At 34.6% G+C, this 23,925-nt stretch overlaps 1 protein-coding gene across 3 annotated transcripts; it reads right to left on the bottom strand.

The window, feature by feature from the left end:
• Nucleotides 1–22,948, bottom strand: LOC125651427 (28S ribosomal protein S27, mitochondrial-like). 3 transcript variants are annotated; one of them, XM_056165412.1, is made up of 10 exons: nt 22,236–22,948; nt 21,192–21,281; nt 16,160–16,230; nt 12,635–12,699; nt 10,231–10,345; nt 9,730–9,808; nt 8,479–8,624; nt 2,859–3,137; nt 2,607–2,756; nt 1–699 (listed from the first exon to the last, which is right to left on the bottom strand). In XM_056165412.1, the coding sequence occupies exons 2-10, from the start codon at nt 21,244–21,246 to the stop codon at nt 298–300; spliced, it is 1,362 nt and encodes a 453-aa protein (XP_056021387.1). In that variant the 5' UTR covers nt 21,247–21,281; nt 22,236–22,948; the 3' UTR covers nt 1–297. The 3 variants fall into 3 exon arrangements, with proteins under 3 accessions (XP_056021387.1, XP_056021386.1, XP_056021388.1); XM_056165411.1 differs by lacking the exon at nt 22,236–22,948 and adding an exon at nt 21,449–21,573; XM_056165413.1 differs by lacking the exons at nt 12,635–12,699; nt 16,160–16,230; nt 21,192–21,281; nt 22,236–22,948 and adding an exon at nt 11,993–12,056.
• Between the last annotated feature and the right edge of the window lie 977 nt (nt 22,949–23,925).

Genomic DNA, 23,925 nt, shown 5'->3' with positions numbered 1-23,925 from the left:
ACAATATGGAAACTTTTATCTTCACTTAAAAAATTCACACAAAAATATATTTCTAACATTCATTTGATCATTCATACACTTAAAGTTTACATACTTGTAAATTGTAAATGCATACTGAAAACACATACTGTTCCCTACTTTTGCTTCACCTTATTCCCTTTCAACATCAGTCACAGTGATAGATGGGCAATTTTTTTTTTTGAAAACGTTTCCGTCAGTGGGCGACATTTCCAGTTGTTTGGGATTCTGAAGATGTTCCTTCTGTATTCTGACAACTAACATTAAATCAGTCTAACATTATTTCTTTTTCTTGATAAGTGCCTTCCTGCTCTTCATCCTTTCTTCTAGCTCATCTTCATCCAGTTCTTCCTTCTTTTGTTTTACTTTCTCCCTTGGGGCTTTGTGTCGTGCCAGCAGGATTTCCCTCTTTCTCTCATGAGCCAGAATCAACTCTTCCTTCTCTGCCATTTCTGCCATTTTTAATTCAATTTCCTTTTGCTTCCTTCTCCTTTCTTCTTCCCTCATTTCTTTTTGGTACATGTCTACCATATTTGTTTTCCAGGTCTGATATTTCTTTCTTTGGATACCAATATCATCTTTTTGTAAATTTTGGATTTGTCCTTTGATGTTATTTAAAATGTGTTCATAAATATCTTCATCTGCAATTCCATTAAAAGATTTTGCTTCCTCTACAAGTTTCTGCAAAATGAAAAAATATTCATACATAAAACTCAATAACAAAGAGTATATTTGTATCATACAATACACTAAATTTCACCAAGGCAAATATTTTTTTGCTTTCTGAATGTATATAAAATGCTTTCTAACCATCAAGCATACTCCTTAAATACAAATTATACCAACTTTTCTATAAAGTACTGTATGTGTACATATTTAAGATTTAGCTCAATCAAATCTGATGTACTAATTCACATTTTCAAAGTATGTTCTACAATAAGGAATAAATATAAAATCCTATATTTTTGTGCACACCATAAATTAGTGTTCTTAGTTCAAGGCCAAATCTGACTTTTTAATGCATCTTTGAAAGATATGTAATAATAGTGACAATACGAATGCTGTTCACATCATTGATTTATACAAGTCTTGCAGAAAGAAAAGTGGTACAATATTGTGCATTTTCATCTAAATTTTGAAAATTAGGGAGAATTATTTATTTCTTGATGCCATATTTCATAAATATCAGCATTATGCATAAAATGTATCTTGGAAAGAGAAAAAATACACACTCTTTATCTAAAAATGAATGGAAGTAATTTATTCTATGGAATCAAATTAGGCCCTTACAATATACAGTCCATTACAGCCCTAATGGGTTGGTCCTTCAGATGAGACTACAAAAACCAATGTCCCGTGTCATAGCAGGTGTGGCACAATAAAGTTACCTTCCCGCTCTAAATGCCTCAAGCGCTCAGTATAGGCCTAAATTTTGCTGACATTCACTGGCATTGTTAACGTCTCGATATGAGTGAAAAATTCTCAAGCGGGACGTTAATCAATATACAACCAACCATTCCCAAATGATTAGCATCTAGCTACAGTCTTTGACTATTAAAGTACTTGTACATGTGTACCAATCTCCTCTGATTATACCTTGCATAAATAAAATTTGTTCTTTTACATACTGACCGCCGCAGCGGCCTTGAGGTTAGAGCATTCGCTCCGCATGCAGAAGGCCCAGGGTTCGAATTCCGGCCATGACAGACCTAAGTCGTTAAAACAGGTAGTAACAGTTCCATCACAAAACGCTTGGCATCAGGTGTAAATATCACGGGTCTTCAGAGATGACCTTAAAAACGGATGTCTTATGTCCCAGTAGGTGTGGCACACTAAAGAACCCTCACTGTTCAATGGCCGTAAGCACCGAGCAAAGGTTTAAGCAGGATACAATCAATCAATCATTTTACAAGCTAAAATAGACATGTCTAAAATTTATTTTCTTAAAATTACTGTCTCATTGTCAAGTCAAAACAATTTGTAAATTATTATTTTAGTTGCATTATGCATAAAACAAAGCACAGGTGTAGGGTTAAAACTGACCAATGTGATGATTAACTATCCAACCCCTACAGAAGTATAGAGGATGTGCTATCTATGTAAATACCTAATTAACACGGCCATCCTATCCCAGACATTCACCGTTAACAAGGTCAGGTCCAAGCAGAAATAATTATACGTTTCATTGATGGTGTGTATATGCTATCGTGAAAACAATGAAATGTGTTTTATGGGACCCATACTTTAAGAGATCGAAAACTTCAAGAAATTGAAAGTTCTAGAGATTGAGAGTAAGTCTGCTTAGTTTTGGGGTCATGATTTCACTTCAAGAGATCAAGAATTTAGAGACATCGAAGTTCCATCCACTGAGAGTCACCAGTACATGTATAGTATATACCAGACCAACCTGACTACAAGTATACCAGTTCGAATTTACAGTATAAAAATCTCTCAAAACATTAGAAATATGCAAAAACTTGTTGAAACTCAGACAGATGGAGGAATGGATAAAGTGATTACTATACATCTTATGTAGTGTCTGCAACCACTTTATCACACTACAAAGAACAGCAAGAGCAGACACGTACCTCAAACCTTTCTACACAAGCTGCCTTTTCCTCCTCAGTCAGGTACAGTTTCTTGGCCTGATATTGAACAGTTTGTTGTCCCAAGTCCAGCTCTTCCTCCTCTGGATTTCTAACAGGACTCCAGTCTAAATGGTTTCTAAATGTCTCCATCTGAAATCAAGTCAAAGAGTGCAGCATTAGTCTCAACTTGAAATATTGCATGAATAATTCTACAAGGTTTATCATTAAAGTCTTTTGATGATACCCATGTACCTGCTTATGAAATAACACTGGAGTTTTATCTGTTTTGGCGGCTGCTATCCATTTCTCCAGCAGATCCAGAGCTTTACTGAACTTGTTATACAGTCCAAGCCCTACAAACTGTAGGGAGTGGTTTAACAAGTCTTTCCTGGACGAGTTTTCATCAGGTATCACATTTGCTTGTCCAAGAAAATATAGTGACTTTCCAAGTCTGAAGTGTTCTTTATTGATGTCGAAATGGTCATCATACACAGGGCGGTGTACAATGTTGACTCTCACCCATTCATCCTCCTAATAAATTGATAAAACATCAAACACTCACTTGGTTTAGTTATAAAGAAGTACTGGGTTCTTTCAAATTTACATCCTTGATTTATATGTGTAAATGATAATCTGAATACATGCTATCAATGAAAATAGACTATGATGAAATGCCCTAGTGGTCATAGAGCTTCTAGTGCAATAACCTTAATCAAGAGTTTAGTAGCTGCATGCAGGCGCGTAGCTGCCTATACGCAAGTACGCAACTGTGTACACATTATTTGAGAGAGAGAGGGGGGGGGGGGGGGGGAGGGAGAGAAGAGAGTGATACTTTGCCGTTAAGATAGTTGTGCCTAATATAACTGCATTATATAATTATAATCCCAGTTTATGATTTAATCAGTATCATAATGTCTATTCAATCAATTTCAAATCATTAACATAATGTTGAATACCATTTTAATGTTCATCATACAGTGAATGTACATGTAGTACATGTATACGGATTAGGATATTCTTTGTTATTGGCACACTGATTTTGACTACGGATAACTCTGTTTACCTGGTCAAAATATAGGGCTCACGGCTGATGTGACCGGTCAACAGGGGATGTTTACTCCTCCTAAGCAACTGATTACACCTCTGGTATATCCAGGGGTACATGTTTGCCCAACTCTCTGTTTTGTATTGCTTATAGGAGTTATGAGATTGATCAGTATTCGTAATTTTCACCTTTCATCAGTAACATTTACCATACATGTTTCTACCGATATCATGCTGTCGAAAACAACGGGGAACAAGAGGCCCATGGGCCACATCGCTCACCTGAGTCACCTTGGTCCATATCAGAAGATTTTCCATATCTATTTGCATGTAAAACCGTAGTCCCTATTATGGCCCCAAACCTACCCCTGGAGGCCATGGTTTTTGCAAACTTGAATCTACACTATGTCAGAAAGCTTTCATGTAAATATGAACTTCTTTCGCCCAATGGTTCTTGAGAAGAAGATTTTTAAAGATTTTCCCTATATATTTGTATGTAAAACTTTGATCCCCTATTGTGGCCCCATCCTACTCCAGGGCGGCATGATTTCAACAAACCTGAATCTGCACTATATCAGAAAGCTTTCATATAAATCTCAGCTTTTCTGGCTTAGTGGTTCTGGGAAGAAGATTTTTAAAGATTTTTCCTATATATTTGTATGTAAAACTTTGACCCCCTATTGTGGCCCCATCCGACCCCCGGGGGCCATGATTTTAACAATTTAGAATCTGCATTATATAAGGAAGCTTTCATATAAATCTCAGCTTTTCTGGCTCAGTGGTTCTTGAGAAGAAGATTTTTAAAGATTTTCCCTATATATTTGTATGTAAACTTTGACCCCCTATTGTGGCCCCATCCGACCCCCGGGGGGCATGATTTTAACAATTTAGAATCTACGCTACCTAATAAAGCTTATCTATAAATTTCATCTTTTCTGGCCCAGTGGTTCTTGAGAAGAAGATTTTTTAATGACCCTACCCTATTTTTACCTTTTCTTGATTATCTCCCCTTGGAAGGTGGCCTGGCCCTTTATTTTAACAATTTAGAATTCCCTTTACCTAGGATGTTTTGTGCCAACTTTGGTTGAAATTGGCCCAGTGGTTGTTGAGAAGAAGTTGAAAATGTGAAAAGTTTACAGACGGACGGACGGACGCCGGAATACGGGTGATCAGAAAAGCTCACTTGAGCTTTCAGCTCAGGTGAGCTAAAAATCATATAACGAATGTAAAGTCAGTCCACGTACACAGGATGAACACTTTAAAAAATAATTTTGTGAATTCTTTTGGGTTTTGAAATTGACAAGAAACCCTGTTTCTATGCACCAAATAGGTGATTTCATTGGTAAATCCCATGGTAAATCCCTGGACCCCCACAAGGACTTTGCCCTGGCCGCATGGCGGCCCTCAGATCCCTTGCTATGCTTCGCGTACACTTCGTTTTCTTTCTGGCTACACGCCTGGCATGCATATTGATTAAATGTTCATATTGGCCCTATTTAAATTTTAGTGTTATACGTATATCAATCAAAATATTTATAACAAATTTAGTATTACAAGAATAAAAATGGAAATATTCACATTGACCTAAATCAAATATTTAATAGCTTCATGCATATTGATGGAAATATTTATATTGACCTTGATAAAGAATGTAGCATCTTATTGAATGACTGAAAATGTTCTCTCTTCTGACTGGTTTCCTGCACACTAGATATTGCTAGAGGTGAACATTGCATTTATTCACCATTGTGATGACATTTGCCAAAATGGCATCATTTTTATCATCTGTTTGTCATTATAATAACTTTCAATCATGATACCTGTTACCTGTACATCACTAAGATAACTTGACCATGAGAAAATGGATATTCTCACTTTTTCACCCAAGAAAACACTCACTTCATCATCTTGAAATGATATTCACCTTGGGTGTTGACCTCGGTGAATATCCATTGATAAAACCAGGTGCCAACATCATCAAATGTCAATAATTATATATCAAATTAACCTTAATGAAGAATGAATGCTATATTTATCTTCTAGTGATGGAAATTTCTTCTCACGTAAAATGTAATTAGCAGTTTAAACAGCATTTTCTGGTGTAAAACAATCATGTAAGATTTCTCTTTCTTACACTACTGTGATGTACATGTAATTTATGACATCATTCTATGATTTACATTACATGGTGAAGCTAAATATATCATATTGTTTTGCTCGTATTTCGATTGATGTAGCTTTCTGGGGACCGTCTAGAGATTTTTTGGTTTAACCTAATATAGTGTAAATCATTTTCGGGTATGCTCTTTCTGTCTGTCTATAATTAGGATAGTTGGTAAAATGGGTAGTAAAAACCGGGCCGGGCTGGGTCAGATCACCTTCGTAATCCGAATTTTTTTGTTTTCTTCGTTATTTTATTTTCGTTTGGTGTGAAACTTGTTAATCATAATCTGGATGATACATTGGATCTTCGCTACAAAAAATACCGCATAATTTTGCTTCACTGTGAAAATATCAATGTTTGTTTATTTCAGGTTGGTAAAATGGGTAGCGAGGGAAAATACACATTTTTCTGCGATTACGGTTGAACTATGTGACACAACAATGAAACTACACATGATTTAGATAAATATTATGATAATTTATCACCAAAATGCTGTAGCACTTGTTATGCGAGTCTTATATATTTAATATTCACGATTTATTAAAACCCGGGCCAAAAGGAAACCGGATACGGTAACCCGGGCCAGATATTAAAATTCCGAATAAAATGAGGATGTTAGCTATCACGTGCACGATCTCATGAAACGTGACATTGCACGGTTCTTACCACTTGGAGGTATCCTCATAAGAACCATCTTTTTAATTTAAATTTTAACCTAACTATCATTAAGTTACTTACGACGGCGTATTCGCGCCAATTTAACCTAGCAGAAAAAATAAAAATAATCGTTTCTACGATTTATTAAATGGTAGAAACGATGTAAAAAGTCGTTTCTACGATTTAGAAAGTCGTTTCTACGATTTATAAAATCGTTTCTACGATTTAAAAAATCGTCTCTACGATTTAGAAAGTCGTAGAAACGATTTAAAAAGACGTTTCTACGATTTTTAGGTTTCGGGTGACATTGCAATTGCTTGTCGTTTGTCATCGTGCGTTAACAATATTGAACATTTTTAACTTCTTGATAAGTATGATCATTCCAATTCCTTTCAAATTTGGTATGAAGCATCTTTGGGACAAAGGGGACATAAATGGTAAATTTCAGGACTGGCCTTAAAGGCAGGGCAAAAACTGCCACAGAATTGAATAATTTTCAACAATCTTCTCTACCACCACATATATGTAAGAAAAACTAAATGCATAGTGATGTAGAGCAGGAAGGCCTACCAAAATTGCAATTTTCATGATCCTCAAATTTAACTTAAAATTTAACAAGCATATGCAGACTTACTTGCGTGCCATTTTGAAAATAAAATTTATGTACATATACTGTGTTGTTAATTGTTTCATTTAAAAATTAGATATATAATACCATCATTTTATATTATGAATATGCACACTTCATATCTTGATGTTTTAAGATGTTTTTAAATTATATATCTTTTATTAATGAAGAAATGAATACTAGCACTATAAATACAATATTTTAAGTCATTATTATACAGATCATAATCAGTATGGTTAAAATGTTTTTAATTTTTAATAAATTACCATTTTTTATTATTTTTATTTTAATCAGGCATGGTATACAAAGTAATTAATTGCTCTCCATATAATCCTCTTTAAACTCTATCTTCAGTTTAAATATTCATAAAGTAGGCATAATTTATCAGTCGGTGATATTTTTTTAGGACCATTATTATTGGTTAATTAATCAAAGCATTAGCAATTAAATCGGAATAAATAACGCCGGCCCGGGTCGACCGCATCCGGTTTCCTTTTGGCCCGGGTTTGGAAAAATCGCCGATAATTAAGATAAAAGGCATTTAAATGGTCAAATAATGCATTAAGTATCAAATTCAACTCTATGTGAATTGAAAAAATGCTAGGTTTTCAGCAGAAGATGCATATTATACAGAAAATATGCAATAATGTGTGTTTTGGTCTCGCTACCCATTTTACCAACCAGATTTCATACAATCATTGAATTCCTTACCTATAGGTAATATTAGGTGATAAACTTTGTGGCGAAGACTAAATGTATCATTGAGAATATATTCCGTAAGTTTCAAAAGAAACAATGACATATCAACGAAGAAAACTAAAAAATTCGGATTACGAAGGTGATCTGACCCGGCCCGGCCCGGTTTTTACTACCCATTTTACCAACTATCTATAATTAGTTCAAATGAGGATTTTCATAATTATGAAGTTTCTAAAAGGTACTAAATTAATGCACTAAATTGTGGGTAAAATGTGAGAAAAATAATCCTTCATTATTTACTCATGTGGGGTAGAGAAATTCCATCTCTGGAACAAGATTCGCTGTCTAGGACACGGCCAATCCTCGTCCTAGACAGAAATCTTGTTTCCTCAATGGAATTTCCCTATCCGACACTCGTATGAAGGATTCTATTAATATCCAAAACAATGTAGAAATAGAAAATTCTATTGTTGACTATAATAATGGAATACCACAAACATTACACCGATGCACTACAAAAATCAGTTGTGTTTCTAGGAACTAGCTTCTTCTCCGAGAAATCTTCCTTCTTTGGTGTAAACAAGTTCAAATACCAAAAGATTATGAAACAGAACCATCATTTGTAAGACTCTGCATTACAACGTCAGCAAAATGGCAGATGATAAAATATCTGTACCAACCTCCTCTGGGGCACTTGGATCCTCCTCCGGCTGGACATCACCAATGTCTTGTAAACGTTTTACACAGCAGTACATGGACATGCAGTTAGTAAGATTGTGACTGAAGTCCTCTTGGAACATCATTTCGTAAGCTACCTGGGCAGCCTCTGTTAAATGCAGTAATATGTATGAAAATATTCTATCCTGCTCATATTTTATCCCACCCAAAGTTTATCCATGTTATATCCTACCAATATTTTATCCTGCCAATATTTTATTCTACCTATAGCTTATCCTGTCAATATTTTATCCTACCTATATAATATTATGCCTCAGTATGAATATTCTCTGCAATGCGTGATCTGATTGGTCTAGACAGTCACATGCCAGGGATGATAAAACTTCATATCTCCCTCTCAAACATCATATCTCCCCATCATATTTATCCCTTGGGCAGCCTCATGCATTTTCCATAATTTAACATCAAGGTAGACGAAGTGTATTGTGATGTCACAATAAGTCTGAGTCATTGTACTTTCATAGTTCATAAGGCACAAAATATGCAGGTCTCTGATACAGTTAAATCGCCTGGTTTTGGTTGATAGTTTTGGTTCAAGGAGAATGGAAATACAAAAACTGGTTATCATATCACTGTATTTCGTTGTTTGTACCTTCTACCGTAATACCGGAGTGGACTCCAATTTCAAATGCACTTTTGTAGTCTTGCTTTGTTTCGGTATAATAAACAATTTATTGCATGAATGTTTGGGAGATATGAAGATTTATTCACCAAAGAAAAATCATATTTCCCTCGGGTGTTGCCATCGGGGAAAATGATTTTTCTTGGGTGAATAAATCTTCATATCTCCCTCACTATTATGCAATAAATGTATATTATCCAACCCACATTTTATCTTGTCAACAGTTTATTCTACCCATATCTTATTCTGCCCATATTTTATCCTGCCCATATTTTATCATGCCTATATTTTATCCTACCCACATTTTATCCTGTCCATATTTTATTCTACGCATATTTTATCCTACCCATATTTTATCCTACCAACATTTTATCACACCTATATTTTATCCTACCCACATCTTATCCTGTCCATATTTTACTCTACATATATTTTATCCTAACCGTATTTTATCCTACCCACATTTTATCATGCCTATATTTTATTCTACGCATATTTTATCCCGCCCATATTTTATCCTGTTATTATGCTGCTTTTATGAAATTCTCTCTGAAAACAAGTGATGTCATACCTTCAGTCATATTCTTTTCCAGGAAATGATTCATTAATAGGTTGGCTGTGTAGAAATCTAACAATAAACCATATCCAAGCTGTCAAGAAAAAGAATGAATACTGTTAAAAATAGAACGTCCCCACTTGCTTTTTCTTTTTTACGTCTTTGCTTTCAAGAATATTCAAAGTTACAAATTATCCTGTTTGTCAATCATTTTCCATCTTTTCACCCTATTTTTTAGATCAATCAAATTGCAGATCATAAAAGATATGTTAAAAAAAAATAAGTTGCATCAGACCATTCGACTATTACTATGGTAATCAAGATCTTGTGAATTGAAAGAAAGGGTAACAGTCAAACATTAAATCCCTCTACTCCATATACCCCATCCACATTCTAAGATATGAATTTATATACAGGTAGTAAATTTTTACTTAAACCTACCCTCCATTTTCATTGTAAAACAGCATTTAAATCTTCAAATATCTTTATTAGTTCTGAATAATAAAAACTTCACACCTTGTCTTTTATGAAAGGAACAAGGCGATGTGCAATATCCATATCTATGTACGACCTCACTATAGCATTCACAATGGAGTCTCTCACAGGAAAAGCATCATCTGAATGTCGAAATCTGTAACATAAAGCAACCTTGTTATAATTCCAGAGACAGAATACTCTAGCAAAATGCTTTCCTAAACAAATGGGTGGATGCAGCAGACAACAGATTATCTTCACAAATTTATAAATTACAATATTGTGTTGTTTTTCTCTATATACAATAAAATAAACGCTAAATATCACTGCCAAATCTGATCATCCAGAAATATTCCTTATCTGTATTCTGTAATGAATAGGTTCTCAGTGATTGAATATAGTTTAATGTCCCTTTCGAGAATCTTTCACTAATATGGAGATGTCACCATTGCCGGTGAAGGGCTGCAAAATTTAAGCCTATGATCAGGGCTTATGGCCTTTGAGCTTGAATGGATCTTTATCGTGCCACACCTGCAGTGACTTGAGACATCAGATTTTGTGGTCTCATCCAAAGGACCACCCCATTCAGTCACCTCCTACAGCAAGCAAGGGGTACTGATGATCTATTCTAACCAAGATTCCCACAGGGGTGGGGGGTACTGAGGACCTATTCTAACCCGGATCCTCTCTGGATGTATAGGTTTTCACGTCAAGTGCTTATATCAAGAAATACAATACATTGAAAAAGCACAGATTTATTATTAAGAAAACATTGGTAATTGTAAATACCCATACATAATATCTAATGATAGATATCATACATGTGACTTTCCTTACTTTTTCAAAATTATGAGGTGCTCTTTGTTCATGACTTTAACACAGTACAGTGATGTCTGAACCACTGCAGTCACTGCTATCAGTTTGTATCCAGCTTTAACTTTTTTCCCTTACATTCTCCTCGATCATCATCTGCCCTCTCCTTCTGTACTTACATGTACATAATGTCCTCTATCAGTTCTATCTTCTGTCTTCTCCTCCTGTACTTACCTGTACATAATGTCCTCTATCAGTTCTATCTTCTCCTCCTGTACTTACCTGTACACAATGTCCTCTATCAGTTCTATCTTCTCCTGTACTGTACACAATGTCCTCTATCAGTTCTATCTTCTCCTCTTCTCCTGTACTTACCTGTACACAATGTCCTCTATCAGTTCTATCTTCTCCTCCTGTACTTACCAGTACATAATGTCCTCTATCAGTTCTATCTTCTCCTGTACTGTACACAATGTCCTCTATCAGTTCTATCTTCTCCTCCTGTACTTACCTGTACATAATGTCCTGTATCAGTTCTATCTTCTCCTCCTGTACTTACCTGTACATAATGTCCTCTATCAGTTCTATCTTCTCCTCCTGTACTTACCTGTACATAATGTCCTCTATCAGTTCTATCTTCTCCTCCTGTACTTACCTGTACACAATGTCCTCTATCAGTTCTATCTTCTCCTCCTGTACTTACCTGTACACAATGTCTTCTATCAGTTCTATCTTCTCCTCCTGTACTTACCTGTACACAATGTCTTCTATCAGTTCTATCTTCTCCTCCTGTACTTACCTGTACACAATGTCCTCTATCAGTTCTATCTTCTCCTCCTGTACTTACCTGTACACAATGTCCTCTATCAGTTCTATCTTCTCCTCCTGTACTTACCTGTACACAATGTCTTCTATCAGTTCTATCTTCTCCTCCTGTACTTACCTGTACATAATGTCCTCTATCAGTTCTATCTTCTCCTCCTGTACTTACCTGTACATAATGTCTTCTATCAGTTCTATCTTCTCCTCCTGTACTTACCTGTACACAATGTCCTCTATCAGTTCTATCTTCTCCTCCTGTACTTACCTGTACATAATGTCCTCTATCAGTTCTATCTTCTCCTCCTGAACTTACCTGTACACAATGTCCTCTATCAGTTCTATCTTCTCCTCCTGTACTTACCTGTACACAATGTCCTCTATCAGTTCTATCTTCTCCTCCTGTACTTACCTGTACATAATGTCCTCTATCAGTTCTATCTTCTGTCTTCTCCTCCTGTCCTTACCTGTACATAATGTCCTCTATCAGTTCTATTTTCTGTCTTCTCCTCCTGTCCTTACCTGTACATAATGTCCTCTATCAGTTCTATCTTCTCCTCCAGTACTTACCTGTACATAATGTCCTCTATCAGTTCTATCTTCTCCTCCTGTACTTACCTGTACACAATGTCCTCTATCAGTTCTATCTTCTCCTCCTGTACTTAACTGTACACAATGTCCTCTATCAGTTCTATCTTCTGTCTTCTCCTCCTGTACTTACCTGTACACAATGTCCTCTATCAGTTCTATCTTCTCCTGTACTTACCTGTACACAATGTCCTCTATCAGTTCTATCTTCTCCTCCTGTACTTACCTGTACACAATGTCCTCTATCAGTTCTATGTTCTCCGTTGAAATATTCTTCATGCTGTTCACCAACTATTGATAAAAAAGAAGAAATGCAAAATAGGGTGTTTTTTTAAACAATTTGTCCTCAATCCTGGTCACATTCAAACTGAATTTTTTTTTTACATTAATGAATGATCTTAAGCTTCATTAGTCATATACTTTTGATCTTATCATCTTAACCTTGAGTATACAGTCTTTTATCTTGTGTAGTTTAAAAAGATATGAATAAGGTTAACACACAAAAAATCAAAAACAAATACAAGAGGCCCATGGGCCACATCGCTCACCTGAGTCACCTTGGCCCATATCTGAATACTTTCCATATATATTTGCATGTAAAACCTTGGTCCCTATTATGGCCCAAACTACCCTTTGCAAACTTGAATCTACACTATGTCAGAAAGCTTTCATGTAAATGTCAACTTCTTTGGCCCAATGGTTCTTTTAAAGCTTTTTTCTATATTGGTATGTAAAACTTTGACCCCCCCCCCCACTTGTGGCCCCATCCTACACCCCCCCCCCCCCCCCCCCGGGGACCATGATTTGAACAAACTTGAATTTGCACTATGTCAGAAAGTTTTCTTGTAAATATCAGCTTTTCTGACTCAGTGGTTATTGAGAAAAAGATTTTAACTATATATTTGTATGTAAAACTTTGATCCCCCTTGTGGCCCCATCCTACCCCCGGAGCCCATGATTTGAACAAACTTGAATCTGCACTATGTCAGAAAGTTTTCATGTAAAAATCAGCTTTTCTGGCTCAGTGGTTCTTGAGAAGAAGATTTTTCCTATATATTTGTATGTAAAACTTTGATCCCCCCTTGGGGCCCCATCTTATCCCTGGGGGCCATGATTTGAACAAACTTGAATCTGCACTATGTCAGAAAGTTTTCGTGTAAAAATCAGCTTTTCTGGCTTAGTGGTTCTTGAGAAGAAGATTTTTAAAGATTTTTCCTATATATTTGTATGTAAAACTTTGATCCCCTATTGTGGCCCCATCCAACCCCCGGGGCCCATGATTTGAACAAACTTGAATCTGCATTATGTCAGGAAGCTTTCTTGTAAATCTCAGCTTTTCTGGCTTAGTGGTTCTTGAGAAGAAGATTTTTAAAGTTTTTCCCTATATACTTGTATGTAAAACTTTGATCCCCCCTTGTGGCCCCATCCTACCACCGGGGGCCATGATTTGAACAAACTTGAATCTGCAATATGTCAGGAAGCTTTCAGGTAAATTTCAGCTCTTCTGGCCCAGTGGTTCTTGAGAAGATTTTTAAATGACCCCACCCTATTTTTGCATTTTTGTGATTATCTCCCCTTTGAAAGGGACCTGGCCCTTCATTTGAACAAAATTGAAAGCCCTTCACCCAAGGATGCTTTTGGCCAAGTTAGGTTGAAATTGGCCCAGTGGTTCTGGAGAAGAAGTCGAAAATGTGAAAAGTTTACAGACAGACGGACAGACAGACGGACAGACAGACAGACGGACGCCGGACAAAATGTGATCAGAATAGCTCACTTGAACCTTCGGTTCAGGTGAGCTAAAAAAGACAGACAAAAAACAACATGCCCACCCCTATATTTTCAAGTTTGGGGGGCATAAAAACATTAAGATTTATTGTTTCTGTCATGTTCATCCTTAAGATTACCTGTGTTATCTTTTAACCAAAGAAACATGCTTGCTGTATTTTTCTCAAACCAAGTAAATTTGATCCCATGAAATTAAGTGATTCTACGGTATGTGATAGGAACAATTGCATCTTTAGAATTTTCTTTTCTTATTGTGTAATACATCTAATGTTAATTTAAGTTTATTTCATTCCCATGATAGTTAAATTTGAAAGGACTGCAAGGGATTTATAGTTTTGGTACTTCACAGCAGGGTTGTCACTAGAAATTCTTGAAGACGAGTCCCAGACTCGAGGTTTATAAGCAGCTTGAGTCCTACGAAAATTTGATGAGTCCCATGAGTTGTATGTGATATCTGTTATTAGATTGAGTTGTATGTGATATCTGTTATTGGATTGAGTTGTATGTGATATCTGTTATTAGATTGAGTTGTATGTGTTATCTGTTATTAGATTGAGTTGTATGTGTTATCTGTTATTAGATTGAGTTGTATGTGATATCTGTTATTAGATTGAGTTGTATGTGATATCTGTTATTAGATTGAGTTGTATGTGATATCTGTTATTAGATTGAGTTGTATGTGTTATCTGTTATTATATTGAGTTGTATGTGATATCTGTTATTAGATTGAGTTGTATGTGATATCTGTTATTAGATTGAGTTGTATGTGATATCTGTTATTAGATTGAGTTGTATGTGTTATCTGTTAATAGATTGAGTGGTATGTGATATCTGTTATTAGATTGAGTTGTATGTGATATCTGTTATTAGATTGAGTTGTATGTGATATCTGTTATTAGATTGAGTTGTATGTGTTATCTGTTATTAGATTGAGTTGTATGTGATATCTGTTATTAGATTGAGTTGTATGTGTTATCTGTTATTAGATTGAGTTGTATGTGATATCTGTTATTAGATTGAGTTGTATTGAGTTGTATGTGATATCTGTTAATAGATTGAGTTGTATGTGATATCTGTTATTAGATTGAGTTGTATGTGATATCTGTTATTAGATTGAGTTGTATGTGATATCTGTTACTGGATTGAGTTGTATGTGATATCTGTTATTAGATTGAGTTGTATGTGATATTTGTTATTGGATTGAGTGGTATGTGATATCTGTTACTGGATTGAGTTGTATGTGATATCTGTTATTAGATTGAGTTGTATGTGATATCTGTTATTAGATTGAGTTGTATGTGATATCTGTTATTAGATTGAGTGGTATGTGATATCTGTTATTAGATTGAGTTGTATTGAGTTGTATGTGTTATCTGTTATTATATTGAGTTGTATGTGATATCTGTTAATAGATTGAGTGGTATGTGATATCTGTTATTAGATTGAGTGGTATGTGATATCTGTTATTAGATTGAGTGGTATGTGATATCTGTTATAGGATTGAGTTGTATGTGATATCTGTTATTAGATTGAGTTGTATTGAGTTGTATGTGATATCTTCTAGGATTGAGTTGTATGTGATATCTGTTATTAGATTGAGTTGTATGTGATATCTTCTAGGATTGAGTTGTATGTGATATCTGTTATTAGATTGAGTTGTATGTGATATCTGTTATAGGATTGAGTTGTATGTGATATCTGTTATTAGATTGAGTTGTATGTGATATCTGTTATTAGATTGAGTTGTATGTGATATCTGTTATTAGATTGAGTTGTATGTGATATCTGTTATTAGATTGAGTTGTATGTGATATCTGTTATAGGATTGAGTTGTATGTGTTATCTGTTATTAGATTGAGTTGTATGTGATATCTGTTATTAGATTGAGTTGTATGTGATATCTGTTATTAGATTGAGTTGTATGTGATATCTGTTATTAGATTGAGTTGTATAGTGTTTAATTTACCATCTCCATGTCTAGCACACTACTTCGACCAAATTTCTCAAAGTTGTCAATCATCTTCACTGATAATCTGCCTGAAAAAAGTAAACAGAATGCATTCATTGTATTCTTTAAGTTCTTTCTGACAGTGTAGAAGTAACTGTGTTCAGCACAATTCATTACTTGGAAAATAGGTATGGTTTTTAAAGGGGCATGGACACGATTTAAGCTGAAAATTTTCAAAGTTTATTTTTCCATTATTATTATTTACTACTAAAGTATTTCTATTGGTCTACCAAAATTTGAATATCAGTTGCTGAGTTATAAGTGAGATACAGCACTCACAATTCTATGTTATGTAAATAAGGCTCGTGCCATGTTTTTGTTTACATTAGACTGTTTAATAGAGAATAGCGTATTTAAAACAAAATGAGATGTGCCGAACACTAGAAACTTTTCAAATGTGTTAAGAATTCACTTGCAAATTGAAAAAATCTGCTTTAAACAAAACTTTTACTAGTTCATTTAACCTATATGTAAACAAAAACATGGCACGAGCCTTGTTTACATTACAAGGACTTGTGACCTAATAAATCTCCCATGTAACCTTGACTACTGACATTCAAATTTTTGTTGATGATTAGTTAAGCATTCTAAACATTAAAAATCAAAAACAAAACTTGAACATTTTCAGCTCAAATCGTGTCCATGTCCTTTTAAAGGGAAAGGCAACCTTAACCATATAACAATCTAAATAAAATCAGACTTCTTAAATCCATGCCGTATACTCTGCATAAGAAGATCTGACATAACCCGACTAGGGGTCATGTTCATCTGAACTTTATGTTAGCCAATCAGCGCATCGCCTCTGAAATGGTCAGTGTTCACAATTCAAGGAAAATGGCTGCAATTGTTTGGTTTGAAAGAAAATACATCACATCTAGATGTGACATCACAATGCACTGTTTACGTCGACTGGCGTTATATTCCTCGCGTTAATTAAGTAAACCACCTTGAGAACTATTCAAATCGTATCCATCCCTATTCATACATAAATCGCAATTCACAATTAATTTAATTTGAGTGTATTTTATATTGTATGTTTTGTTGTTTGTATGAATGGAATAGATTAGGCATTATTGCAAAGTTTAAAATTCCTTATGTGAGAATACACAAATTCATAGTGTGGAATAAACTTCATGGGAGATAGATTACTACAACTTGTTTACGAATTGCTGGGAACTGCCTAAATAGCCATCATTGTCTGTTTGGCACAATGTGACTGGCTAATAGTTCTCATGAATATTCCAACCCCCTATAGGGTTATGTCAGATCCTATTGTAGCGATTATGAGCGTATCGTAGGATTTCATTTTAATTAGATTGAACCACATTGTTGTTTTTATAAATATTACTTACTGATATCGTAAATGACAGTCTTTAACAACAAAAACCCTTGCTTAACAATTAAATCAATATTAATCTATCACATATTTTGAATTACCCGCCACTACGAGAGCGGCCATTGAAATTTAATTTCTGACATCACACCGTTGGTTCTGGTTTACTTCATCACCAGCACTGTAAACATGACAAGTCATGAACAGTTAAGTTTGGAGCCATATAAATTTGAGCCTGTTCTTTTGCAAGAAGAATTTAAGAAAAGAAGACGTTCAGTCGAGTCACAGACCAGGCAGACAGTGCACATTTCTTCCTGCAAATGTCTCGAACGTCAACTTGTCATTACACAAATGATGGATCCACGGTTTACATAGTCTTTTCTTTTCAGATGACATGGTTGGGTCAGGAATTTTGAAAAAAACCAAACTTTTTTCACATCTCTCCTTCACATTAGTTATAGCATACTTGATTCTAACAATCCGCGGGCCCAAGTTATGATGACCGGTGATGTGCTTGATTGTGAGCCAGAATAGCACTCGCATGTCGCTGGGTAAGCCGATTGAGCCGGAAAATTTTGATAGGCGAAGGCACCCGCTTCAAGCTGGCGTCCATGGAGATTGTAGTATCGAGAGTTGCTTATTCTAAGACATGTTTTTAATATATACACTGATCAAATAAACATGATTTGTAAATATGTTGGTCATTTCTATGCCGAATAATGTTTATACAATAGAAGTTCAACATTTTCATTACTGTAATTATGTCAATTGATTCTTAGTGCGTCACCAGGTATACCCAGCTTAGTGCGATTCGGACAGATTTTATCAGAATCAAGTATGCTAATAGCAATTTCCTGCTTGACAGGAAGGCATCAATCTATCTATTTGTAAAATCTACCACATGCACATCTTTGATGATTTTAGAATCTTATAAAAACCGGAACAGACTGTGTGACGTCAAAATTATTGATTTCCGTGGTCTTCAATACAAAAGAGTTCTACGTCATGGCAGCCTCTATAGATAGCCATCTTTACAAGTCAAGGGTTATTGATTCATTACCTCGCACGAACCCTTGACATCAGTCGCTATATAAAAGTTGGGCTCATTAGACCATTACGCAATCCACTATAAACAAAACATCCCATGAAATCCCTGCATCTTGTTATGGTGTACATGGATACAAATGATGCGATCTCATAGTGCTGTATTGATAAACATCCGCAATTGTAATATTTAAACCACTAATTACGTTTATTGATAGTAGATCAATTTTGGAAGCATTTTTGCCATAACTGTAGGTATCAATACACATCTCTTGCTTCACGTTTGTTATAAATAGAACCGCATTCTCATTGGTTCTCACTCTTTTATGGAAATAATCAGAACGAGCCCAACTTTTTGATAGTCAATGGTTAGTGCGAGGTAACGAATCAATAAACCTTGACTTGTGAAGACGTAGATAGCAGGGATTTCAATTTCTAACATTTTCAAATTAGTACTGAAGCTTATCTAATAAAGCCGAATATCAACAAAATAGTATGACAAATCTTTATCACATAATTAATCCTATCATTTATCATGTAAAAAAATTTGGGGTTGCCTTCCCCTTTGAAAATACAGCACACTGACAAATGAAATAAACAATCCAAAAATATCATATGGTGGAATACATTGCTATCACTCTTTTATATATATCCCAATCCTTATGATAATTCCATAAAAGTACCATCACAATGACAGATACATACATATGTACAAAACTAAACATGGATTCTGTTTAGGCACGATTTATTTATTTTTATTATTATTCAGACCTTTTATTATTATCTTTTGACATAATAAAAAATTTGCAAAGTAATGATAATTGCATCTCTACATACTGAAATTTGTATTTACCATGTTTACTTGTGTTATAAGCCATTTTTCATAAAACAACGAGACACTCATCAGTCGGCACATTTGGCTTACGCCAATGGGCCATATTTACATTTGCCAATGCACTTCCTTATATGACAGTACTAATGAAATCGATGTTCAATTTCGTGTAACATGAATTTGGTCACGTGATCAGTTTGTCCTTGCGTATGAATACAATCAGATCCTTTGAATTTCTGTCGAAATCTGTGTTCAACAATTGCGTTTTCAACTTAGTAGGCTAGACCAATGCCAGTTTCTCCATCGCTGATCACGACCAAATCACATCACGGATGTAGTTTACTCCGCTCTTCTTGTCTTTATTTCAGTTAACTTTACACTCTAAATTACCTTTATTTTACACCTGTTTCGTCTTTTTAACCTTTAAAATTAAATATCTATATCTTATATTCTCTTTGATATTGTTCCTGATTTCTTATTCGATAAAACTCTAACGAACTATATTTTGTGTTCTACGATCATTATTCGGTCATCTGCTACATAATCATGGAAGCTCGGTAAGAACACAAAGCAAAACAGAAAATATAAATATAAGAAATAAAATATCATTTTTTAGTGTTATTGGGATATGACATGAAGTTGGTACTTGATCAAATCTACTATAACGCCCTTTGGGCATTATAGGATTTGATTATGTGACCAACTTCATGTCATATCCCATTAACATTTAAAAATGATATCTTATTTCTTTAAAAAAAACAAGCAAATGAAGAGGTACTACTAAACAGAGAACGCTAAGAGTACATTTAGAGTACGCTGGTAAAATTTCATAATTTAATGCAATTTAATTGTTAATTTGTATGTATACCACTTAAATAAACACGATTATAAAATAATATTGCAAAATTTATCAAAAGTATTTGTTTTTTAGTGATATTTTGACCAGAAAACAACATTCAATTTATTTTAGATTTATGGCATCACGATCCCGATTTTCATTATTTCGTTTGGAGAAAGAATTGAGCAATGTGCAGACATATTGCATCAGTAATTAATTTTACGTATGATTGATAGTTATTCTGAATTCATGATCTTTGATTTTTCTCCCCCCCCCCTTTTTTGGTTGTTTTGGGTTTTTTTTTATGCCTTTGTAAACCTTCCTTTTCAATTCATCAATTTATTTTATACTTGTTTCTTTGTCCACTGGTTAATTATTGATTCAAATCAACTGAATAATTGCTGGCCTTAAAAAAAAACACACATCCAGTGTTGATTTAAGATAACAGCGACAATCATCAAAGAACTCATCTTCATAGATGTAATCATTTCATTTTTATGTAAATCTAAATACCACTGAATGATTTATTTTCATGGAATTCACTGTTCAGTGGACTAAAAAGGACATAATACTTTAAAAATAAGATAAAGGCATAATCTTGGAAAATTAAATGTAATGCACTGGTACTTTATGTAAATATGTAGTTAAATTTGATCGGGATCAAACGGTAAACTGTAATTCAAAATGATTCCTAAAATAATGAAAACAAACTGAAACACAATATAATTTATATATTCCAGATATATATTTATAAGGTTAAACTAAAGTAAGAACACATACAAACAGCAGTTAAATCGCATTAAATTATGAAATTTTACCAGCGTACTCTAACGTACTCTGTTTATTAGGACCGCAAATGACGTGTTACGCCGAGTTATCAAAGATTAACCGGCGCATTCGGCATACGACAAATGAAATGAATGAACCACTATATGTAACTCACCAAATGGGATGTCTTCCACTGTAGTTGGCCATCTGTTCTCCCAAACATCTTGCATAGCATATTCCTTAGATAGATAATGGAGCCAAGATACTGTGCAAAAATACACATGACATACAGTGATACACTAATCGAGAAAGTTTTAAAGCAAAATTGAATAGTGTGGAGGAAATTCGAAATACTTGTCACTTGAATTCAAACAGCAAGATCTTAAACTTCAATCGATTAAGTGACGGTGTATATTAAGAAAATTACAATACCATGCTTAAATTTAGTAAAACCTCTGCATATCACAGACGATTGTCGACAGTGTCGCCACATGATTATCGCTGTTGAGCGTTGAGGTGATTCGAAAGTGAAAGTATGGTGCGATTATTGAATAGCTTGTTCACTTTTTCATTCGAACTTTAAACAGTAGTCCTAAACCAGCTAAGTACGTTACTCCTTAGTATCCGTGTGTGTGTGTGTGTGTGTGTGTGTGTGTGTGTGTGTGTGTGTGTGTGTGTGTGTGTGTGTGTGTATGTGTGTGTGTGTGTGTATGTGTGTAGTCAAATTTCCGACAGGACAACCTGTCCCTTCCTCAGGACGATAGAATATTTACATAGATAAGAAAACTAAACAGAGAAGGAAACTAAAACTACAACTAAACTACAAAACGTTTTGTTTGTTATCAGCTTTTGTATTTTAGAAATGTTTGTTCACAAAGCAGTCAACTTCTGGCCTAAGTGAATACAAACAAGAAATATTGTAACCGGTCTTGAGTATAAGAATAATCCACAAGATGGTTAAGGTCGTAGATTCGTTTACTTTTTGGAAACAATGAAAACAAACCCTATAACAACAATAAAAACATATAAGGACAAATACAATACAAAGACAAAAGACACTATCGAACATATGATATATGCAACGATACAAATATATATATATATTGGTCATCATTTTATCGTCAAAGGACATAACTCTCTGAACCATCAATTATAAGTAATTGATATTAAAAAATGAATATAATGTACTGCAGTGAATTGCATATGTACATGTACATACCAGTTTATGGAACTGAGCTACAGCTTCCGAAATCAAGGTGAACTGCTTAAAACTCTTATGATGACCTATTGAATAATTTACTAAAATACTAAATTCTGTACACATATATCACTCTGCGCATTTATATTACTTAAAACTCATTATTTACTTAAAGAACAGAAATTATGTTTTTCCACAATTCTACTTTCAGTAAATCTTTCACTCATGACTTGCACACAAGTTTTATGAATAAAGAAAAGTTTAATTACTTATTTAAATTCATTACTTGCTTTTAATCATATAGTAAAACTATCAGCTACTTACAGTTGTTGGTGTTAGCAAATCCTCTATAAATTAAATATATATTTTATGCTTATTAAGAACTCAATAGTGGCAACACCCTTTGGAATCTCTTTCAAAACTAGATTTTCCTGAACTATTTCATAAAAAGAACTCAGGAATTCCTATTGGCTAGAACAAAATACTAAGACCAATCAGATGACAGAACAAGTATGACACCTAAGAGATACATGAACTAATCCGAGTTATGTTCTAACTGGACCCTTACGGATTAAACCATTATATTTAAAAGGGTGTTTAGGTTTCTTTAACACACAACACAAAGTTAGTAAGTAGAGCAGCGCAATATGTATTGAAGTGAATGAATGTGAATGGCAATATAAAAATATAAAACTAAACTAAGTACAACTACCACATATTACGGTAAGTAGTTAATCGTAAATACATCAATATTGTTATAATCAATTATTATAACACGTTCTTTGCATACAAGACATTAATTATTAAAGACAAAAATGTTCCCTTTTCTTTATTCCGTGTGATACATAAGTATTCAGTTTTTTCTTCCATCTTCCATAAATTTTCTCTAAAGCGACGCAGGCCCGTACCGAGGGGGGGGGGGGGGGGGGGGGGGGGATGCGGGGAGTGCAAACGCACCCCCCCCCCCCCTGTGAAAACCATTAAGCACTATTAAAGTCGGCTGTGTAAATCACCAAGCACTATTAAAGTCAAATATTTTCTAAAATCCCTAGCTTTTCCTTTCACAGTAAGGAATGTCACGAAATAAATTCAATACATATTGCCTATGCGTAAAGAAATACGATTAACATCGTATCCGGTTTCGGTTTCTTTTTTAAACGAATTGATTCTTGATCAGTTAGAATGTTATCATCTACTAGTCAATTTATTGTTATAATCTAGTCAATTTACATCATTATTATTTTTGGTATTACTGTTATTATTAGTTTTTGGACTTGTACTGTGTTGAAGTTTTGTTCACCTTTCATTACCATTTCTTGAAACAAAGTTTGAATAAAAATGTTAACATGTATACATGTTTTACTTCATATTTTGCATCTTGACTCTGTGAATGAAATTATAGAAGAAGTGATCCTTGGTACCTGTTAGGGGATATTAAGCAAATAAAAGCAAAACTGAAAGTCCAACTTCATATAATTAATAAATAACTTTCATTAGACAAGAACACATTATTGACCCGCATTTCCTTACATATGACCAATTTTAGTATGTTTCCCCTTTCATAAAAAGCAAAAATTGCATCCAGGATAGAGCATTTTTACCCTTATTTTTCTCTATTTCGCTTCTGCTTCCGGGGGGCTTCGCCCCCCCCCAGGACCCCCCACCGGGCTTCGCCCTGGACCCGCTTGGGGGCCTTACGCGGCCCCCAAAC

The sequence above is a fragment of the Ostrea edulis genome, chromosome 5 (genome assembly GCF_947568905.1).
Source record: "Ostrea edulis chromosome 5, xbOstEdul1.1, whole genome shotgun sequence".
NCBI lineage: Eukaryota > Metazoa > Mollusca > Bivalvia > Ostreida > Ostreidae > Ostrea > Ostrea edulis.
The sequence above is the reverse complement of the archived record's forward strand: the minus strand, read 5'-3'. Positions and strand labels throughout refer to the sequence as shown.